General features: G+C 45.2%; 1 protein-coding gene and 1 long non-coding RNA gene across 2 annotated transcripts in view; one reads left to right on the forward strand and one right to left on the reverse strand.

The window, feature by feature from the left end:
• Positions 1–634: 634 nt before the first annotated feature.
• Positions 635–5,878, reverse strand: SPINK2 (serine peptidase inhibitor Kazal type 2). The gene is made up of 4 exons (XM_053940905.1): positions 5,772–5,878; positions 5,294–5,331; positions 4,659–4,768; positions 635–798 (listed from the first exon to the last, which is right to left on the reverse strand). Exons 1-4 carry the CDS (start codon positions 5,818–5,820, stop codon positions 753–755), a joined length of 243 nt encoding a protein of 80 aa, XP_053796880.1. The 5' UTR covers positions 5,821–5,878; the 3' UTR covers positions 635–752.
• Positions 5,879–5,938: 60 nt separating this feature from the next.
• Positions 5,939–22,431, forward strand: part of LOC128787630 (uncharacterized) — a 78,390-nt gene continuing 61,897 nt past the window's right edge. Inside the window, exon 1 of the long non-coding RNA XR_008430759.1 lies at positions 5,939–6,047. This is a non-coding gene — a long non-coding RNA (uncharacterized LOC128787630). The remainder of the gene's footprint in view (positions 6,048–22,431) is intronic.

Genomic DNA, 22,431 nt, shown 5'->3' on the forward strand with positions numbered 1-22,431 from the left:
TTCCTGCACACCCTCCTGTGGGAAGGCCCACCAGAGCCACTCTGGAGTGCAGCTCTTCACAGGAGCCTTGAGCTTTTCAATTTTGCTTTGATGTTTGCCACAGGAAGTGGTTCTTGGGTGCCAGTCAGGCTGGTGACCTCACAGCCCCAGGGAGCAGTGCCCAGAGGGGACGGGGACCTGAAGGGCAGTCCCCTGCCCATGCTTCCAACATTCCAAAACAACCCTTACTTGCAGCAAGAGCAGAGGGTGCCCACGTCACTGCCCCCCACCAGCAGGACCTGCAGGTAGGGAGCCAGGGGCAGAGGCTTGGCACGTGTCAGGTTGCCATCACCAGTTTGGTAGCTGCCACAGGAAACCCCTCCAAGGGTCGCTGGCACCTGTGGGCTCAGAATATCCCAGAACCAAACAGCACTGCCTGTGACAGAGATGTTGGAGCCTTCCTGATCCCAGGAGGGACTGTGGGAATGGCACTTGGTACCCACTCAATCCCTTCTCTGGACAACTGATTTTCTGGTATAGAGTGAGGACATCCCCTTCTTATGATCCATCTTTAGTAAGAAAATAAACCAGGGTTCAGGTTATAACTGTACTATGGGTATGTTTACAACCACCGGTTTTAATACAGTAAACATACTTTAAATATGCAAGTTTGTTTATTAAGACAGGCTACACAGAAGGAACAGTTAAGGCATTGTTTCCATTTGGATTGTCTGTGACCCTCTTAATTTCTTGAAAAGTGGCCATCTGTCATATCAGCAATGTCCCTCTCGGAGAATTTCTATATGTGTATGATCTTCCCTGCAAACAGAAGAAAAAAATATTAGAAGAGGAGCACTACTTGAATTTTACAGGCACATTTTAAAAAGTGGACTCTCTTGTTTCTTTCTATGTGTTCAATTAAATGCAATGATGCATTAATTGCATCACTTACTGAAAGCATCACCACAAAGTAACCATGATGCAAAAATTTATGAATCACATACACAGAGTGAGTAATTTACCACAGGCTTTGTTACCTATAAAAACCTGATAAAGCCATCTGCAAATCTGAGAATTGTCACATCACATGACAAATCACACTATGAGGATTAACATGTCCATTACAAAGCACTAATACAAGTTAAACTTCTTAGTCTCTGAGATGCGAACCTGTTCTAATACTTGCAATATTTCCCCCTTTCACATGGGAATTCAGTGGGTAGGGTGTACATCCTGATGCACCTTGGCATCTGAGGCTTCACTAAATTTTGAATGTGTGTTTTTCTGAATGCTGGAATCTTCTTTAAGGAAATTTTCGCCAAGTACCCCTAAGTTTGGGAACGCTGGTTTGGTTTTTTTGCAAGTCCTATACACAGTATTTTGGGGTGCTCCATTTATAAATCTCAGTTTACCAGGCAACTGCAGACAGAAAAAGAAAGTAATAGAATGCAAATTGTCCCAGATAATCAGTTTGTTACCTTATTTTAATAGAATCAAGATGGTTTACTCCACGTGAAATTCAAGAGACTTATGTTTACCCAGAAGTAGAGTTAAACTGTACTAGTTTGTAATACTAATAGTTTTGTCATGGATCTTTTAACCAAAAGGTAGTGGAGCAGATCAGGAATATGAAAGGCAAAATCAAGGCCAGGGGTTGTAAAACACTGGTAAGGATGTCAGGAGTGGTTCTGGCTGAAGGACAGCCCTTACTTAGCCCTTACTAAACCCTGCAGGGACACCTCAAGCTGCTGCATCTATTTCCAAAGAGCACATGTTGCTGTTGGATTAGGTTTAAACTAAGATCAAGTGTTGTCATTGCTACTGGACACTGACTGTGGAAGAGACCTGGGATTTGCATTTGAACACCCACTTAAGAATAGATTAAAATTAAACTTTAAAAGGAAAAAAAAAGTAGGGAGGAAAACCAACTTCGGTCTTACAATAAAGGGGCTTCACTGCAGAGCCAGCATGGGGAGGGCACCTTTGTGCTGCACCTTTGCTCCAGGTATCTCATGTTTTCATGGATCAACTGCAGCAACCCCTTCTGCAGCACTCAATTCACACAGGACTTCTCAGGTGCCCACACAGTCCTTCATGGCTAAAAGAGCTCATGGACAGTACTGTCTTGGCCATAAGGAAGTACAGCTCTCTCCAAGAAGTCCCTTCATGGGGTTAAATATGGGCTAGAACAAACCTGCAAGGTGGCAATTGAGAATCACTCCAAGTTATTTGAGAAGTGACTGGTTTGTAATTTAGTACTGGATGTGTCCCTGTATCTGTTTCTATATCACCACATTACACTATTTCAGCAACTAGTCATGCAGCCTGCTAAACAGGGCGAAAAATCTCTTTGTTCTGTCCTCCTAAGAAGTGTGACAGACTGTACCTTACATTCCTTGGAATGGAATGATCATTGCTTATGACTATGGACTGTTTTTCAAAGTTGAAATTCCTCCAATAAAGCAAAATATTTTATCTGTGTTGTGTTCATGCCAAGTCAAACACTTTAGAACAACAACTCCAGGCCGAACTAGAAGGCCCCCAAATATGGCAACTACTGAACTATAAAAGAAAAATGAACAGGAGAGTATCTGACACCCTGTGTCCCTTCAGACCAAAATACATGTTATGTTTCTGAGCATGTAAGAAGACAGCAAAAAAAGATGGTTAAGACAAAATTCTGTCTTGTGTGTATAATTGGATTTAATCCCATGTATCACACAAAACATGTACTTTACATCTTATACTAAAAAGACATAAGCCTCATCACTAATCACTTAAGGAATTACTTAAGGAGTTGAAATAAGCAGCAGATTTGACTGGAGAACCCTTTGTTCTGTGTGCAATGCCGTATTCAGGAATCTGTCATGCATCCATCTGGAACTGAGGGATCATGCCTAAAAAAATGAAGCATCCTAGAAATCCTAGAAAGGCTGGATCTCAAAGCCCATCCTTCTATTCTGAAAGGATCAAAGATACTGTTTAGGTCGTGAGATGGACTCCTGTCTGTATCTCCACAATATGGATTTGCACTCTCTATGGGCAATAGTCAGCACTTCTTTTTGTCTTTTACTGTACTGATGTCACTCCATTTCTCCAGATTCCTGGGAATTTTTATAATATGCTGCATAGATCACCATATCCATGCCATTTTGCAATTTTTATTATATAAAATATAATACTTCTTTCAAATGTAAAATGCTGATCGCTGCTTTTGAACCACAGCATTTCAAACTTCTGTGACTTCATCCTTTAACAATTTCAGCCGAATAACTATTTGTCTGCTTATGTGAATGTCAAGTGGAGATAATGTAAACTGCCTTATTAATGCCATGAACCAATACTTCTATTTCCTCCTACTCTGTTTGGCCAGTTATCGTGCCAAAAAACCTAAATCTCATGGATTTGATCGGATTATTTCTGACAAATCTGTATCTGTTTTGCTTATATTCCTCTTTACCTCTGGCTATGTACAAAGCCAATCATTTAATAACTTACTCCAATATCACTCGAGGCAGGAAAGATGGGTAGGCTTTTAAACATAACATGCCAGAAGCTCTTTTCTTCCCTTTTAACAGATTCTACCGTGTGTGAATTTTGATTACTTTTCTTTTTATTCCTAAACTGTAGGTTTACTAATTCTCTTTGCAATTTGTCGCTTGCTTGGGTTGTTTGTGGTGTGCTCTGATGAAAGTGTTACCAAATTCTGCAGATATGCAGTACACAATTCAGCACTTTCTTTACAACATTGCCTTATGTGTCCTTTGATACCTTTGTCACTTTCCTTATTTTGGCCTATGTTTCTTTTCTCTTGGTCATTTGAATTTTGTAGATTGTCTGGTCAGAATTAATCTTTTCTCTGCCCCAAAGTCAAACTCTTTTCAGCCTTCCCTTTCTTGAGAACTATCTGTTCACAGTTTTGTTTCTGTTATTTTGCTACTCTCACTTATACCTTCTGCTGGAAACAAAAGATCTTTTATTTCATTAATATAAGTTGCCTTTTACCATCAAAATTTCTATTCACAGCAGCTCCTCTCAGTTTGTACTGAGAGACTTCTCTATAAAGGTTTCCAGTCAGTTGTAATGGGGAGTAATAATGCTCATTAGATACTGATTCTCTGTGTTTTCAATTTGTTTTAAAGAAATATTAAATTATTAAAGAATAAAATACCCTCTCTCAAATATCAGGCAGTCTTTTTCTTGATTTTAGACAACTTGATGGCAAAATAATATTTTCTGCTAACATTTGGCATTCTTACTCTTTTTTGTGAAAAGAAGTACAGGAGATTGGATCTTGAACATAAATATGTTATATGTAAAGCTGCATTTTGGGTAGGATCTTTCATGTTTTCTCATGGAAAGTGTGGAAGGGTCTGGCATTATATTTATTTGTAGTATGGCATTGTATGAACGTGACAGGCAACCTCCTCTAAGATGCTTCTTCTCAGGAATTACTAATACATATATTCAGTACATCCAGCTGACTGAATTCAATCTAACCCATTTACAGGTACCACGATAAAATCTGTTGCAAAAGATTCACAGCTGAGAGGACACTGCTGAAACTGCAGTGCAACAGTGCAAATGATCCAAAGCCACTAAATTATCTATCAGTTATCTGGAATGTCAGGGTGAATGTTCTGCTTGCATACAGGGAAGGGAAGGACAGAATTGACTACCTGTTAGCAAGGCAGAGCACACACTCGTTTCCATAGGTCTCCCCATCAGTGCCACAAACTGGATGGTAGTCCCTTGGACACATATACTTCCCATACTGGGCGCAGTTGGGCTAGGGAAGACAGGTACAAAAGGAACCAAAGTTACACCCTTTGAAAGAGGTTTCTGCTCAGCTTTTGAAGAATCCTGGCATGCACAGAAAAAAAGGTGTCCAACGGGAGCTGGCACAGCATTTTAAAGTGCCACATTATCTTTCATGCCCTTATGGGAATTTATCCCTTGAGGCTTGGCTCCTACTGCCTGGCACGGCTTAGCTGTGGTCGGGACATATGTGTGCCCCACAGCGCAGCCCTTCCGACCGCTGAGCATCAGCGGGACACACGGACCGCGAGTCCCCGTGAAGGGCAAATGCAGACGGAGATGGTAAGAGATGGGCATCGCCAGGGCTTGTGTGCTGCGCAGCCAGCAGCCTCCCGGGCGCCTCAGCTGTGGCGAGAGAGCCCTGCTCAGCGCCGGGGCTCCGGAGCCAGGGCAGGCGCCGACCCCCAGCGTGGGGCCCGCGGCTCTGGGGAAGGGGCCGGGGGCAGCGGGAGGCCTGGCTGGAGGCAGGGAGGGCAGCGGGGCAGGCGGCACTCACCGGGTAGCTGGCCATGGCTCCGGGACACGAGAGGATCCCTGTGGAGAGCGAGCAGCGTTAACGGCGCCTGGTGCCGCACGGGTCCCCCCGAGCTCGCGGGACCAGCCCTGGCTGTCACCGACCGGACGCTGCCCCGTCCCCGCACCCTGACCAGTCTCTGTCCGCTCCTGGGACGCCCTGACCAGCCGCTGTCCGACCCCGGCACCCCCGTCTAGGCGCTGTCCCGGCCCCGAGCAGCTGCCGTCCGGCACCATCCCGTGCCGGTTCCCCGCCCTGCCTCCGGACGGCTGCTGCCCACCCCCGGCTTAGATTCCGCCGCCGCGCCGCTGATCCAGCCGGGGCACGGCACCGCTTCAGGCTTCCCCTTCCCTGGGACAGGACTGGCCGGGGTACCGTACCAGCCCGTCTCCCACTTCCCCGGCACCGGCACCGGCTCCCCTCCCCGACCGCCAGTGCCCCGGCGCGGTGCGCGCGGTACCGGCGAGGAGGACGGGCAGCAGCAGCAGGAGCGCCAGCGGCCGCGCCATGTCGCCAACTGAGCGGCGACAGCGGCTCGGGGCGCAACGGCCGCGGCGGCGCGGGAGCCAACGGGGGGCGCGGGGCGGAACCGGTGCGGGGCGGGGTGCGGGGCGGCCGCGGGGGACGCTCACGCCTGGGATGCCACGGCGGGGACACGGGATTGAGCGCTGCAGGAACCTCCCTCTTTCCATCCACGCTGACGGGGATGGAAAACTTTCCCGTCAGAGCTGTGCAGGTGGGCAGCACAGTTAATAGAGGGGGTGCCGGCTGGGATTTCAGCGTTCCCCAGACTTCCCTCCTTGGCTTCAGCTCGTCAGGGTAGTGCTTTGATCGCAGAATGGCTTGGGCAGTGCAGGGAGCTTGGAAATACACACACAGTGCCGCGCGGCTGTTAAGGTCAGGGCCCCCATCTCGGCATGAGATGGCTTCTGCTGAGCTGTGAGTGCGCTCCGAACATAAGGAACAGAAAAACTGTCCCAGCAGTAAAGCAACCTGCCTGCCTCCAAAGGCGTGAGAATACAGGGGGCTGGAAAGCCTTGGCACACTGTCCTACCAGCATGGCTGGGTGTCTCGGCAGCACTGCTTTCCAAAGAGAATCTCATTTGTCGGTCACTGATAAGAGTGGCTAGCTTTGCAAGGCCCAGAGGTTGGCTTTGCACAAGGTCTGGCTCTGCAAATGTTTTTATGCAGTTTCCCAAAATCTAGGGTATGAACTTCTTGTAAAATGGCCTGTGCTTCTCTGTATAAGCTGGGGTTAGACCTGTCAAGTGTTTTGATGTGTCCCACACAGGTGTGCATACACAGGCATCACAAACACCTTTCCTGTCTGTGTATCAACCTCTGAGTCCTTTCAAGTACGGCTTTTTTTTCTTTCTGACAGTGTGCCCTGCCTACATGGCATCATAGGGAGGTTATTTTATCATCTGCTTAATATGTTCTTATTCCTCCAGGTAACCTCTACAAATTGATTGCAGTTTCAGATTTTCATTCTATGAAAATCTTTGTGATTACTACACAACATGACACAAAGCATGTTTCATGCAAAGGCCTCTGGCTTGGCTGTTTTAAGCAAGATGCCTAATCAGAATGTTTTGTGGCTGGTGAAGCATGTGGAGGGTAATTTCTCCCTGCGTGATCTCCTTCCCTAGCTTTCCCAACTTTCTGCCCCAGCTTTGCCTGTTAAGCCATTTGAGATGAGGGTGTCTTTCTCTTATCTTGTTATTGGTGGGATGGTTGCTAGATTTGCCATCCTAGGGGGAAGGATTGTAGGGTTTAAATACTGGAGAGTTATGCTGGGGTGGGTTTCCTTGTTTCTTGAAGGTGTGGTTTTTCAAAGGGAGAGGTGCCAGCTGAAGGTGAAGAAAGCAGAACCACAGGGAAGGTGAAAAAAGCAAAGCCAAAGGTAGAAGTTATCTCTTAGGTTGTGAATCTTGTAAGTTCCTCTAAACAGTTAAATTCCAAGCTCTTGCTCAGAGAAAAAGCCTAAACAATGAGAACCAAGTAAGAGTTCAGTGTTCCACCTGTTGGTAGCCCAGACCACCTTTCTTTCTCCTGAACAACACCTGCACAACAAACACTAAGTGGGTGTGTACTGTCATCATGTCTCCTAAGAGAATAGCTAACCCCTAAAAAATGTTCTCTACACTGATGTATTTTCCAACATATTTAATGTCAATTGCATGATCATCAATGTGTGGCACTTGATCCCAAATAAATGGCATGAGTGGGACTATTTGGGTAAACGTCACTTCAGTTGCCTTTCTGTGACAGTAATATGAACTCAGTCACAGCCATGTGTTCTATCCTGGAAGAAATAGGAAAAGTAAAATAATTGTGATCTATTGACTCCCAAAGTGACAATCATATTTGAAACTAGTGCCGGTGTCCTCAAGTCTGAAAGCATTTTGTTTCACTTACTTATATTTTTCTACTGAGAGTATTTAATTTTGCCTTATTTAAGAAAAATTTTAGAAACAAGTCTTTAGAGAAGGGGAAATTGTAGAAATGAGATTTTAAACAGAAGAAAAGATAACTTATACAATTTTTCTTCTGGCAAGATTGAGTATTACAAGATACTAATTTTCTTTCATAAATTATTAAGAACTGGAGGCAAGGAAGAGTATAATTATGCAGAGAGCTTCTTAATAGCTTTTGTATTCTGTTAACACATTTCTGATATGCATGCTGAGTCATTGGAAAGGAAAATTGCAGAGTTATTTGCATATCTCCTAGAAGTTATCTTCTTGTTAAAATCAGGTAGCTGATTAACAAACATGGAAGATAATAATGAACTTAGCATATAGGCTGCAGGGAACAATGCATAATTAGAAGTTACATCCCTACAGAGAAGGTCTGTTTCTGCCTTATGCTTACTGAAATAACCCTCTGTGCTTGGAAGCTAGAATTTATTTGAACTTCAGTCAAACTCTTCTGGTGCTCCACAGCCTTGCTGCTGCTCCAGTGAGTGCTAGCCAGGTCTTTCTGAGATGTACCTGCTGCAAAGTTTGGCCCTGTTTGTGACCATCTCCAGGTGGGGTCTTGTGAGAGCGGAGTAGAGGGGGAAAATCACCTCCTTTGACCTGCTGGCCGTTTGTCTTTTGATGCAGCCCAGGCTGTGGTTGGCTTTCTGGGCTGTAAGTGCACACTGACAAGACATTGTCCAACTTTTCAACCACCAGCACCCCAAAGTCCTTCTCCACAGAGCTGCACTTTATATCCATTCATCCCTATCTGATGCTCATTTTTAAGTCTATTTGTGTCTATTTGTTTATTGGAGTCTATTTGTGAAAATCTGAACTTTCCTCATACTCTTGGTGTTTCTTGGAAAGAAAATGTGTTGAAGACTTATGGCCTTTGACATCTTCCTCTTTGGGGATTTTCAGGACTCACCTAGACAAGATTATAGTTTTGTTGATCTACTGTTGCCAGTATTCTTGTTGCAAGTATCAGGGGGGTAGAGACCCAAAGATCCCTTTATGCATCCTTCCCAGGGTTAAGGTGGCATGGCAGCTTGGAAATGAGCTATGAGACAGCAGATCTCAGCATAAAATTAGTTCACAATCTAAAAAAAAAAAAAAAAAAAAAAAAAAAAAAAAAAAAAAGAGCTATCATCTTACCTGCTTAAAACAAATACAGGAAGAAGTCTAGGTACCAGAAGGACTAGGACTAAGGAGCTGGATTGCCTGCTACCTCTAGAATTCAGCAGTGTGGCATGAAATATCCTTTTTGCCACAGGTTGTGGTGGATGCTAAAGGTTTAGACTTGGAAGAAAAAAATAGAGTTGCAAGTTGTAAGGAAGCATAGGTGACCTTAAAAGCATGAAAATTCCCACTTGAACAGGTTCCTGCAGGCAGGAAGGTGACACACAGGAAGTCTGGGTATGCATTTGCTCCCGTTTTCTCTTGGCCATTGTTGATGGCCTCTTGGAGAGCAGAGGCTGTGGTCACACATAACCTGCAGTTAATGTCCTCTGACAGTCCCCAGTTGTTTGGGGCAGGATGTTAAACCCACTGTAGCAGCAGGACAGCGCAGCTGATGGGCCTGCGCTGCTGCAGGAGGTCTAGAAGGGCACAAGTGCTTGGGCACAATGCTTGGGTGTGCCCCAGCAGCACTTGTGCCATGTACATGGGAGTCTCCTGCCATAAGTACAGGACCTTGTCTTTCCTAAGTAATTGCAGGGCCAAAAGCAAGCATAACATAGGACAATCAAGAATGCTTCTGAGCTGCTTTTCAGCACGCTGGTCTGGGGTGGCACTGCTGAAAGCCTCTTTCCTGAGGCACTGGGAGGCTCCTACCTCCTGTGAGACTGGAATGCCCTAGAAATGGTTTGGCACTTGTTTACCGGTTGATTCTGCCGACTTGAACCTGCACAGCAGCCGGGCAGAGATGGACAGAAGGGGACGAGCTGATTTTTCTAACATTTTAGTCTCCCTGATAAAGATTCCTGCAGGGAAGAAGTCAGCAACACTGAGCAGACCAATAGGCTTTTGGTGTACGTCTGGGTTTGTTGTGTGTAGGGAATTGGTTCCAGTTGACAAGCTGCCTCCCTGACCAGGTCCTCAGTGCTGAGCTGTGGCATCGCCTCTAATTTTGGTAGACTCCTCCAGGCTGTTTCCATAGAGGCTGGGTTCAAAGGTTCATAGAAAGATGTGGAGGAAGCTCCTCATTCATATGCTCCCTCACCACCCTGTCAAGTGGCATTGCCACCTCCACACCACTAAGAGATTGCTCTGGGGGTCCTATCTGTCACACACAGCCCATGAGTCATTCCCTTCAGTTGTGCTCCTACGTTTGCAATCCCACGTAGTCCCAAAGACAGGATCCAGGCCTCAGGGATTCAATTATTTACACTCCACTCAGTCTTTCCATCCTTCAACCCTCTGTGCCCATTCATTTTGCTCCATCATGTGCTGTTCTCTGCTGTATCAGTCACAGATGGGCAATTTATCCTCCCCTGTTTCCCAGATGAATCCCATCTATCACCTGCCTGTCTTTGAAATTAATTTACTGGCTGGCCAGCTGCCCACTTTGTGTCCGTGGCTGCTTCCCATCCATGTGTAAGGTGGGGGGTGCTCACTGAAGGGGGGTGGCTGCAGGTGCTGCAGTGTTCTGTGCCCTAAGGAGCATTGCTGACCTGTGGGCAGTGCTTTGGGACAGGACTGCTGCATGTGCTGTGGGATAGTGAGGAAGGGGCTGCAGGAGGTACCCAGGCATTCCCAGATCTGCTCATGCTGTCAGTCACTGTCACAGCACAAAGCAGCAGTCTTCTGCCTGGCAGAGAGATGTGTATGTATTGCTGTGATGCTCAGGCTTGAACAAGGGCTTTAGGAGTGCCTGGAGCCTTCAGAAAGCTCCTGAAGGCTGTCCTGATGGGCAGAAATCAACATAGTTTTCTTTTTTCTCTCTCCTCCACAAGTTCTTCCTGCTGTTGTTTTCAGCTCAATTAAGCACATCTGTCTACTTGATCTGTCATGGACAGGTTTACAGGTGCTGGCTTTGACTTCTGCTGTCTGTGTGCTAGTTCAAATGACTCATGGCAGAGCTGGGCCACCATCCTGCTGAAGGGGACACACTTTGTCTTATTGATTTGCCTGGGATCATAACCCCTTAGGAGGGAGGTGGTTGGTCTCAGGGGCATTTCTTATGTCAAAAGTTTTCTCAAAGAGAAGAAACTTTCAAAACAGGCTGCAAAAGCTTCTTCTAACTGCTTAAGTTATAAGGGAACCTACCCAGAAAGCTGGTCCCCTTTTTCTGGGTGCTAAGGCTAAACCCAGACCCCATAGATGACCTGCAGCTATAGAGGAACAGCCTGGCTGGAGGGTCAGCAAAACTTTTTTCAGCTGTGAAAGTGCAGAGGGTGTCCCTGGGAGCAAAGCTGCCACTGCATCAGTACAGTGCTTTATTGGTGGTACCAATATCGAGAACAGGACGTGCCTCGGCTTGTCTGGCCCCTGCTGCTGGACCAAATAGCGGCAACTGTGGTGTTTCACCCCAGAGACACTTTTGGCTAGCTGGATGTTGCAGCTGGGCGCATGAGGACAAGTCCAGGTCAGCTGGAGCTCAGGTGGCAGCGGGATGGAGCTTCCTCTCGCCGAGGGTCCGCTCCTCAGGTTTCCTGCTGCCAGAGAATCCTTCAAGTCTATGGTGAAGGAAAGGAGTCGGTTCTGATGGAGGGTTTATTCCAGAGCTTTTATTCTAGCCCGCAGGCCTCTGAATCCAGTCACAGCTCCAAGCAGAACTTCCCTGCAGGCCTCTGAATCCAGTCACAGCTCCATCAGAACTCCCCGGACCGCGAGGTTCCCCTCTCTTTTACCTGGGGGAGGGGTGGGGGGAAGGGATAGGGAGCCCACCAACCAGGTACAGGAGAGGATGTCTCAGGGGACAAAGGACACCTGGATGGCCCAATTCCCCCCCAGGGGTGTAGGGCATCTTTTGAATCTGCCCAATCACTCAATGCACTTCTGGAATGCCAGGAGTGACAGACAGTGCTGGCAGGGGTGAGGGTGGGGAAAGGAGGAGTGATTGACACACCTGGGAGGACACCTTCAGAGGGTTCTGGGGTAAACCATGAAGGCACACCGCAACAGTGCTTGAAAGTGAATTGATCCAGCAATACTTGTCTTAATTCCACATGAGAAGACACTTTAAAAAGTCAAGGGCTTCTTCTCTAATGCCCACCTATTTGTCACAGAGTGGTTTCAGCCAGGGCAGTTCCTATGCAGATCTGCTTTCAGACACAGCCTCACACCCTATGCACCCTCCAGGAAAAAGCTCTTTGAGTGGTGTGATCACTTAAGAGATGTAGTCCCCATCTCTGTTCCAGCAGAGCTTCTGTCCAACTTCTAGTGCCCTTGGGCTGGGTTTGTAGCATGAAGACCTTGTACTTGATCCATGCTGGGGGAAAGGGGTAGACAGTAGCTATGATCAGCGCAGAGGGTGGGCAGGTGGAAGAGGGGAGGGGGAGTGTGTTCAACATCTCCATTTTCCCAGTGCCCTGTTTATGCAGCACTGCACCCTGAGCATGTTTCATGGCACTCTGTGCTCTCTCTGACCTCTATAAAGAAAGGTATTCTTATCTTGAAGAACCCACACAATGTACTTTATGGTCTCCAGGAGTGAGGATGAACTGAAGATAAGAATTTCACAGTTGGCTGGTTTATCTCAGTCAGGCCTTGATGCCTATCCACCTGATGGATTGCCTGGTTAAAATGGAAGATAAAAAGACCTTTATTCACCAGGGAAGATGATGACAGCTTGGAAATGGAGTTTGCTGCAAAGATGGCAGGCACTACTGCCATGAAGGCTCAGTGCTGCTGAAGGCTGTCCCTTCTCTGTGAAGGCCAGTGACAGAGGCGCCACTTTGCCATGTCTGGTGGTGTCACACTGACTGAACCATTGCCAGCCGCCACTTTGGGGTCTGTATTTTCATTAGAAACCTGCCATCAGTCAAGAGAGAAGAACAGCAAAAAGGAGGAGGGGGTGACAAAGCATAGGACTTGTTGGAGGCACCATTTCTGTGTGGTTCTGCTGGATGGAACACCTTCAAAAGTAAGGAATCCTCAAAATTCTGGGCTGGGCTTGAGGATGATGGAGGCAGGAAAATCTCAGCTTTATGTCCCTGTCATCCTTCTATGGCCTGACTTGGCCAGTACTCCTCCAACACAAAGCTGTGATTTCTCTTGCTCCTCTTACTTCTACATTTGTGTTTTAGTTCTGTTACTGCAGAGCAGAACCGCAGTTACCTGAGCTGCTCTGTAGTTCAACATGAGAGGCCAAGGCTGCCCAGCCATTATTGGAAGTGTCACGCTTTTGCAGTATTTCCATGCCATGAGCAATGTGAGTTTAGGAGCTGCAAAAGCTTGGTACATTCTTGTCTATCAGTGCTCTCAGGCTCTGCTGAGCCCAGACTTTTCTGGTCTATGAGACACTGTTAAACTGGTTTTGCTTGATTCAAATTTTCTGTAGTAAGAATAGCCAGATCTCATCCATGTCTTAGGAATCTCTATTTTACAAGATTCAGGTGGTTTCTTCACACGAGATTTTAGTGACTTAGAGTGGATGAAAGGGTGCAAGAGGAACCCGACCAAAGTAATTGATGCAGCTGAGACATCACGATTTGGCTGTAGCTGGTTAGTGAGGCAAAGGGCTGGTTGGAGGTGTGAGGATAGTTTTCCCCTCTTCTGCTCTGGCTCAAGAAATTTACAGTCTTGTCCTTGTACCATGTAGTGGCAGCCTTGCACACGGTAAGTGCTCTGTCTTGCCTGCTTGCATGACTGGTTTTGTTTGCAGCATTTTTTTAGGGTGAAGAGCTCAATGGTCCATTTATGCTGTCAGCTGGATAATATGGTACTGTAATGTAGTGGTCTCATCCTCACAGCATCAGCAGTGCAGAACTGCTTCTTTTCCTTGCTGTGCTGGAGACACCTATAACTCAGAGTGGAACTGCCCATTCCGTCAGGCTTGGTGCTTCAACATCCATTGTCAGCGCTGCAGGAGTGACAGGGCTGGAGTGCAGAATGAGGGCATGAGGATGTCTGGGGCATGTGAGATCTCACCCAGCCATTCAGATCCTTGCCTGGCAGTCCCAGAGGTTTCCAGGAGCTGTGACCAAGCACTGGTAGCAGGTAGAAAGGGCCATTCATAGCTGACTCTCTTCCTCTTTCCTTTGCTAATTTGCATGGGGTTTTTCTGTCTGCACTGCTCACTCTGAGCCCCATCTGAGAGGGCTGGGATCCCTTCTGCTCACACGTGTGCCTGTGCTGGTTCTCAAGGGGAGGAAGGGGACAGGTGGTATTTATCTTGATTGAGCTGCAGGGTTGTGTTTGGCAGGGCTTTCCAGCAGCAATGGCTGAGCAGGTTGTGGGCATACTCAGGAGTGAGTCACTAAGTAATAATGACAGTAGGAAGCAGAGAAGAGAGATGCTTCAGGAGCTGTTCAGCTGCTCCTGCTGGGAGCCAAAAACAGGGGCAAGGTTTACTTGAAGTGGCAGAAAAATCTAAACTGAAAGGTCAGCTGAGGTAATCTGGGGACATGGCTCAGCTGTGGTCTCTGTCTCAAATCCTCTTGTGTCCCTGTCACCAGATGATGTGGAGACTTCCTGGCAGATGCATATGATGTTTCAGGAGAACTTCCTACCTGTCAGCTTCTCTAGCCACCACAAATCTCATCAGACTGATGTGGCAGTCCTAAGGGACATTTCCTTCCGTGTAAGCTGGCTGTACTAGAAACGATCCAAACACTTCATATTTAAACAGCACGTACTGCTGTAATAAAAGCACCCGCATGGAGATGACAGTTTGATGAAAACTGGTTTACACCTCACTGAGCTCCAGCAGAAAGGAGGGGTGTGATTTGCAACATTGTTTTTTACCATTAATTTTGGCTTTCACTGCTGTTTCTGATCAGGGATGAATGTATGGGATAGTAATTAGTTAGGAAGAATTTCCTAGGCAGTATTCTGAGGAATACAAGACTACTGCTGTGTTTGTCCCTCTGCAATATATGCTGGTCAGGCTGCGGAATGAGAGAGCTCTGCTCCCTCCACTTTTCCTGTGGTTCTGATGTATGTGCTACACTGAGGCCCAGTACCCTGTGGGCACATTGCCATTACTGTGGGATCCTGCAAATCCCAATTTTCCTACATTTAGAGACCCTTTTGCTTGCAGGTGCTGATGCCATGACAATGATAGAACAATCTACTAGTGAGACAATCTACTAGAACAATAATAGAACAATCTACTAGTGAGTTTCCTTTTTGGTTTATCACACAGGGGGCACCCTTTGCAGCAGACCTAAATTTCCTTTGGGCTTCAAGTGGAGGGCTTGGAGCTGGGAGATGAGTTTGTTGTAGGAGCCAAGTGTAGGGCAGTAACCAATGACAGGATAATGCCCCTGGGGGGCTTGGGAATGAACTACAATTGCTAATGGCAGAATTTTCAAGTGCAAAGGACAAAGAAGCTGTGGCCTCCTACGCATGTTTGCTATTACTTTAGCATGGAGCTTTTCCTGCTGGTGACTGGCAACTGTGCAAGCTCCTCACCCTGTGGTGTTTGTCCAGGATGGGATGCTTCCTGTTTTAACTGTGATTCCCATTAGTTCCTTGCACATTACCAGGTTTATCTACCAAACTCTGGAAGCAAACTGGTGATTAATGCTGAGGTTGCCCCTGAGGACTGTGGTTACAGTGTCTGCAGGAGAGGCAGGGAGTGACCTTGCATGTGGAGCAGCCCACCTGGGTGCATCCAGCATGTGGGAAGCCTTCTTTCTGTGAGTAGGTATATGGAGAAGTGCAGAGCTGAAGCCAAGGCTAGATTACACAATTCCTCAGGTATAATACTCTGACCTCTTAAAAAGCCATTTTACTTTGAGTCAGGCCTGCCATGTTGGTGTGGTCAGGGTTATGGACATTCTTCCAGAGCCCTGTGCTAGAGAAGTTTTGGGAAAGATGGTGTTAGCAGAACATGGTTTAGGGGTACCTTTAAAAGTGGCTTTGGAAAGGGGCCATGGATATATCCTAAAACCACAACTCTGACTTTTTCAATTGTTCCCAGTTCTGGGTCTGAGCAGGTGGTGACCAGAGGCTGCAAAGCCACGTGGAATAAGGTAAGAAGGGCTAGAGAGAAGTCCCACATTCCACTATCCTTCCAGAAGAGTTTGGGGAAGAAAGGCCTCTCAGAGTAATCTTTGTGGGAAATTCCAGTCACTGCCATCAGGGCAGAGAGGATAGGCTAAGCTTGCAAACCCCCTGTGGGCATCCCTCAAAACCTATCGCAACCAGGAGCCAAAGAAGTTGCCTTGGAAACTGTGACAAAACTGAATTTGCAGGGAGCTCCTGCCAGGCTAACTGGAATTGCAACGTAAATACCGCAAATACTGATCCCACTTCTGGCATCAGGCAGAGCTCAACAATCCTGGGGATGCTCACCCCAAGCCACATCCTAGGCAGCCTTTCAGGTCTGCACAGCTTAGGGAACTTGAAGAGAGGCAAAGTTCATATCAAAGTACTTTCTCCCCAGGGTAAGAGTGAGGTCAGTCAGTTGTGCCTGTTCCTTGGTTGTGTTAGCCTCTGAGAAGGATGAATGAGCCAAGCAGGTACATTTGCATTTGCAGCAGTGAAGGAAAGGGATTCTGCATGGAGTGGGAAAGGAGAGGGACTGGAAGACCAAGCAGCTGATAAATTGCCTAAGGGACAGAGAGAAGTTACTGAATTATTTATTTTTTTTACACTCGCCATGGGCTAATTAAGGAATTTATGTAATGCTGGAAACCTTTGAATGTTTAATGGAAAAGCAGCTAATTAATTAACATTACAAATCATAACCATTAAGGAATTAATCTTTCATGAACTTAATTAGGAATGGTGAGTGAATGGGTACATGGGAGGATGACTTTTGGAATATGAATTATGGTTGTTTCTTTTCTAATCACTGCTAGTTAATGAAGACACAGCAATATTACTGAACAAACAATGCAGAAGGGAACAAGGCTGTGTAATGATCCCAGCTAGAACTGATAATTGATTCATTTGTGGGGAAAGCTCACAAATTGAAAATTCTATTTGGCATGATCATTCTGTTGCTAGAGATGACCATTTGCTTATGGCAATAAATGGCTAAATTGTCATTGCATAATTTTGCCTGCAAGGCAAAACTCCTGACTGGCTGAGCCTTTGTGTCCAGTTCCCAGGGCTGGTTGTGGTCACTGCCCAGGGACCTCAGGAGTTCTCTCATCACAAGGTAATATGATGTAGATGAAAAATACAGTTTTTGAAGGAAGAAAAATGGCCACAGTGCTTTGTGAGGGCTGTGCAGAAAGATCAGAAGGTCTGAGAGGACTGCGGTGGTCTGGATTATGAGACTTCCCTATGTGGCATTTCCCTAAAGAGTGTGTGCTGCCCAGTCTGGATTCAAAAACTCCAAGTGATGGTTCCCAGGGTGTTTAGATCCACCTGGGAATTTCAAGCTATTAAAAATGTGTCTTTCATTTTGTGCCCATATTGGGGATCAGCTTCCCCTTGTCTGACTCCCTTCTGCTAAACAGAGATCCTCCCTACACCAGGGTGGGGTGATGGTGTTGGTAGTGGTCCCAGTGGTGCCAGGCAGAGCCCTAAGTGAGCAAAAAAAAACTTTTGAATGAGGTTTGGAGAGTTTTCTGCCTTAGTTAATGAGCCCTGTTTCCTGTTCAGTGCTCATTTGCAGATCATTCTGCTAATAATTGTTCTTCAGCTTGGCAGTCAGACAGAGTGAGGCTAAGGACTCATTTTGGATGGGGGAAAAGACAGATCTTATAGGGATTTACCTAGAGAGCACATACCAGTGGAGTTAAACTAATAGCAAAAGCCAGGAACATTGGCTCTCTATTTTTATCTCTGGTATGAGCATCTGACATAAGGTTCCTTCAGGCACTAGACAAAAACAAAAATCTGGAACAAAAGCTAATAAACACCCTCCTTTCTTATAATACAACTTAAACTACATGGTTTAATTCTTCCGACAGTGCTTGACAGATTTCTCTTTCATTAAAGAAGTTCTTTAAGAATCTTGTTCTCCCCTCTTTTTTTTTTTTTTTTAATGTATTTAGGTTGGTTGTTCTGGACAGAGAAACTAACCTATATCAGAGGCTGACACAGTCAAAGAATAAAGGATGGTTATGAACACCACTCTTCACTGAACATCCCTTTCTGATGCACTTGGAACTGGGTTGCCTGTCTGCACAGACATGTTTGCACTCTCTCCTTCCTGCAGAGTAGGAAGTGTGTTTTTCAGGTGGAAGAGGAAGGGAGCACAGGATGTTTTCAGGGTTTTGGTGTTCCAGGCTCCTTTTGAAGGTCCCCAGTCTTTGGAATTCAGGGACAAGGTGTGTAGTACTTGTGCAGTGCAGTAAGATATCTGGAAAGAGGTACTGGAACCTTTGGGTAATGAGTGTTGAAGTGGAAAGAAGACAAGCTGGTCATGGACGCTGCTTAGCAGAATTTGCTCTGATTTAGTGCGGAAAGTCCAGCACAGACAAAAAGGGGTGGCTCTTACATAATGGGAATTAGAGACGTTGCAGACTGAGCATTTTGGTTTGTTCTGGCATGAGTGCTGGGACTGTTTCCCCACAGAACTCGCACCTTTCCAAGAGCAGCCTCCATGTGACCATGGAGATCATGCAATAGCCCTTGGCATTACTTTGTGTGTGATGCCTGGGAAGCAGCCAATGCCAACACAACTGACAGACAAGTAGGGGTCCTGTGTGGAATGAGGCAGCACTAATTTTTTCATGCTGGGCTTGCTGGCCCTACAGTGAGGGAAGGCTTTGCACTTTTGCAGGGAAGGCTGCAATGGACTTAGATTCATTCAGATAAATAATGAAATAAATGAATGAGAGTGAGTTCTATTAACATGGGGTTTAGGGTCCCACAATCGCTTTGTGAATTTAGGCTTTAGATATTAGGCTGAAATGGATGTTCATATGACTTGAAGGGAAAGACCAGCCCCAGGTGCTCTTTATAGATTTTACTAAAAGGAAAAAAGTGAGCAAGTATATGCTTATCAAGCACATTATTAGGCTAATTTACTGCAGTTTCATGAAACTAATTAAAGAAGAACAAGACAAGGATGAAAATAAGGTCATAATTAAGACTGAATCTATAAATCACTGTATTCAGCAATTTAATACAGCAAGTAATTTAACTGAATTATGAGTTTGACATAAGAAAGAATTATTTTTTGTGTAAATCCTGTTCGGGGGTAGGTAAAGGAGACTCAGCTCTATTTGAATCAAAGCATGCAATTCATTTGCTCTTGTGGATTAATGCATTGACTTTGCTTGTGAGAACTTGAGAGCTTCATTGTGGGCAGAAGCCTGTAGGATCTGGGCACCAGATCTGCTCTTAGGCCCCTAGCCCCTCACCTGGGGGTGTTGCTCAGTGCAGACTGCTCTCTGCCCAAAAAAACTCCCAAAAGGAGGGAACCAACATGACTGTCCAGAGCAGTTCCATCCATGACAGTTTCATTCAACACACTGTCCTTGAATATCTCTGAGCTTATTGGTTTTATTTTGGTCCTTATTTTCCTCTTCCAAGTGTATGCAAATACAAAAGGGCCTGTTCACACCTTCCTACAAAGGCAATGACAAAATCAGTTTGAGTAGCAGTTTTAAGCAGTGGTCTTTTTTGATCACTTATATTTACTGGCAAACTGGGAGAGGCACACACTCAAGAAGAAATTGGACCTGCCAGAGTCCTTTTTTGCAAAGGAGAGGTGCAGGTATATTGAGGGATTCCTTAATGACTTCAAGTGTTGTCGCAGAAACCAAGAGATCATTTTGAGATACAAATTTTATTCTGAAAACTGGAAATGTTGCTTGCTTCATAGTTAGAACCAGTATTTTAAAAACTTTTGTGTATTCTATGATACAATTAAGTGCATTGAATACATATAGATTTATATTCCTTTAAAGATGCAACAGCATATTCCAAAATCACCAAACTGATAGCAAAAAAAAAAAAAAGGCAGACTAATGCAAACCATTCCACCATAAATAAATTAACAACTGCTAAAAAAATCTGGAATAAACATTTCTGTGTTGAATATCCTTCTACTTTGAATTCCAGAATTAGAAGGAATGGAAAACACCCTCAAGTGAAGTGAACATATCTTCCAGGGCTGATATATAATCTCTCAGTATCTTTTTTGCTGTGTTTCTACTGGACTGTTTCAAAATATTAACTCTCAAAGTAAGGAACGTTGCTTGTGAGATTTTAACTGTTGTAAAAATAGGTTAAATTTATCTTAAGGTATTTGACTGTCTCATGGCATTACCTTCTATCAGCGGTCCCAGCCCAGGACAAGTCTGGGATGACTGGTGGGGCTTACTTCCCTTTTGACATTTCAGGATTTACTGCTGCTTGTGCAACTCTTTCTTCTCTTATTGCATTATTAAACGTTATGTGGGAAAGATAATATGTTAACAGTAATAACTGTTGAACTGGCCAATTCCTCTAGTAGCCAAGTATTAATTTTAAGTGTTTCTCTTCATTAAGAGGTCTTCAAGAATTGCAGCATAGTAGATTATTTTTCCAGAACACTTGAGATTATGTCCTTACAGCGAATTTCACACCAAAATGAGTGAAAATTATATGAACCATCAACTTTTAATAGTTATATCCTACTCCTAGTGACTACCTACAGCTCTGGCTTCATCTTTCCCAGACTGACACTGCAGTGGAAGATTCTCACTGACCTGTGTGTTGGCAATAGAACTGAGAGTACAGGAGTGTGTGTGGTGCTGACAGCTGAGAAGCACAGGCAGAATGTAAAAACAAACCAAGTTTGAACAGTAGCCAATGTTGTCAGAAGGAACTGGAAACCCAGGGTTTTTTCTCAGCCAGCGCTATTCAGCAACAGGGGCTGTTTGCAGCTGATCCACCTTTAAATGTGACCCCTCACTGGGAGGCTGGATTCACTTTCTCACATTTCATTCTTTTGGCTTCTACCCCCAGAATACCGTTCACTTGGTGGTGCTCGCCTGCATATTACTGCAATCCCCCTAACAGCAGGCAGCTACATATTGTTCAGGGCAGCTCTCGCCATCCCAGACATCCCTTGCCATCCTGTGGTGAGGAGCCCTTTACTTTTACCCTCCAGAGTGTCTTCCTGGGCATGAAAGGGGGCATGAATGTGGGCAATGGGTTTCTGACAGCACATGGGTGCAGCAAGGTCTTTTGAAGGTCATGCTACTGCAGCAGGAAAGACACAAACATGTGAGTGAAACAAACCACGAGGAAATAATGAGTTTTAACCCCACACATCCCCTTTTGTCAGCATAGTAAGGTTGCCAAAACTAAAGCTTCAAATCAGTGCCAGTGTGTGATTTTTAATGGAGCCCTGACCTCTCAGATAAAAGGAATTTAAAATCAATTGATTTTCAAGGCAGGATTTGGTGAGAGACAAAGAATGGCTTTGGGGTTTTTTTGGACCCAGTGTCCTGAAAAAAAGAATTTTGAGGCATGATCATCAGCTTTGTTAAATTACAGGGCTGTCCAAGGTATCTGGAATTGATGCCCCTGCCTCTAACAATATTACTCTCAAGAGGTCAGCAGTGGTGATTTATTGGCTTGCAGCAACTGAGAGGTTTAGTCTGGCTAAATTCCTAACTCAAATACACCTTCAGAGAGGTGGAATGATCTAGGAAAATGTGAAGTTATCTAAAATAATTTGTTGTTAATTGTCTCTTAGCCTTGGAGTGTCTCAAACTTCTTTCTAACACAATGGGATTGAAATGAAAAAAAAAAGAAAAGGAAAGCAAAAGGGCAGATTAAGGCTCTGCTATCTGATGCTTTAATAAAAATTACACTCCTGGGTGAAATTGCAACTGTCAAGGAGCAGTGAACTCTGTAACTGGTATTGCACTGGGTGTATTCTGACCTGAACACCAGCTCCTTTGATTTCAACAGTTACTGAAGATTGTTCTAGTTTTAAATGAGGTCAGAGATACAGAAAAGCTTTAATGTTTGTCACTTATGTGTCTTATTAGTGCAAGGCAGATCTCTGAAATAACGTGGCCCAGAAGAAGAAGTACTCAATTGTTTGTTCCCATTTAATCTTCCTCTGCAGGCAAATGTATAAATAAGACAGAAATTAATGCAGTGACGGAGCTACAGGTAAGTGCCATGGTACTGTGTCAGAAGAGAAGACTTGCTCCCATGTCTGGGTTTATGGAGAGCAAAAATAGCTGCAAATCAGTCTGTCAGTCAAACTCATTTTAGTCAGGAAATACCTGTGAGTTTTTCAGGAGGCTCCCACAAGTTTCAGTTGGTCTTGAAGCGTCAGTTCCTGGAACTCTGTGATTATGCCGGGCTCACTCCTTGCTTTAGTTGAAAAAAGGTGAGTTTGGTTTTAAAATTGCAAAGGGAAGAGTGAACAGAGAAAAGAAATCTTCTTTCAGGATGTTAATGAACAGTTGTTCAGTGTGGTGCCTGATGGGAAATGCTTAGCAAAACTAAGAGGTGACAAAGACCATAAAATCAGGAACATTGTAGCAAATTCCCAAATATGGGCACATTTTAAATTTTGTGATTCTTGCAGTGGTAAGATCTGACATGATTTTTAAACAACTCTTCTTTCTCTGCTGGCCA

The sequence above is a fragment of the Vidua chalybeata genome, chromosome 4, assembly GCF_026979565.1.
Source record: "Vidua chalybeata isolate OUT-0048 chromosome 4, bVidCha1 merged haplotype, whole genome shotgun sequence".
Lineage (NCBI taxonomy): Eukaryota > Metazoa > Chordata > Aves > Passeriformes > Viduidae > Vidua > Vidua chalybeata.

Excerpts from the sequence above, each read along its gene's own strand:
- SPINK2 (XM_053940905.1), bottom strand. The coding sequence starts at position 5,820 with ATGGCGCGGCCGCTGGCGCTCCTGCTGCTGCTGCCCGTCCTCCTCGCC. Across the intron at positions 5,332-5,771 it reads GCTGCCCGTCCTCCTCGCCG|GGATCCTCTCGTGTCCCGGA; the intron begins GTACCGCGCGCA and ends CGCTCTCCACAG. Across the intron at positions 4,769-5,293 it reads GAGCCATGGCCAGCTACCCG|CCCAACTGCGCCCAGTATGG; the intron begins GTGAGTGCCGCC and ends TGTCTTCCCTAG.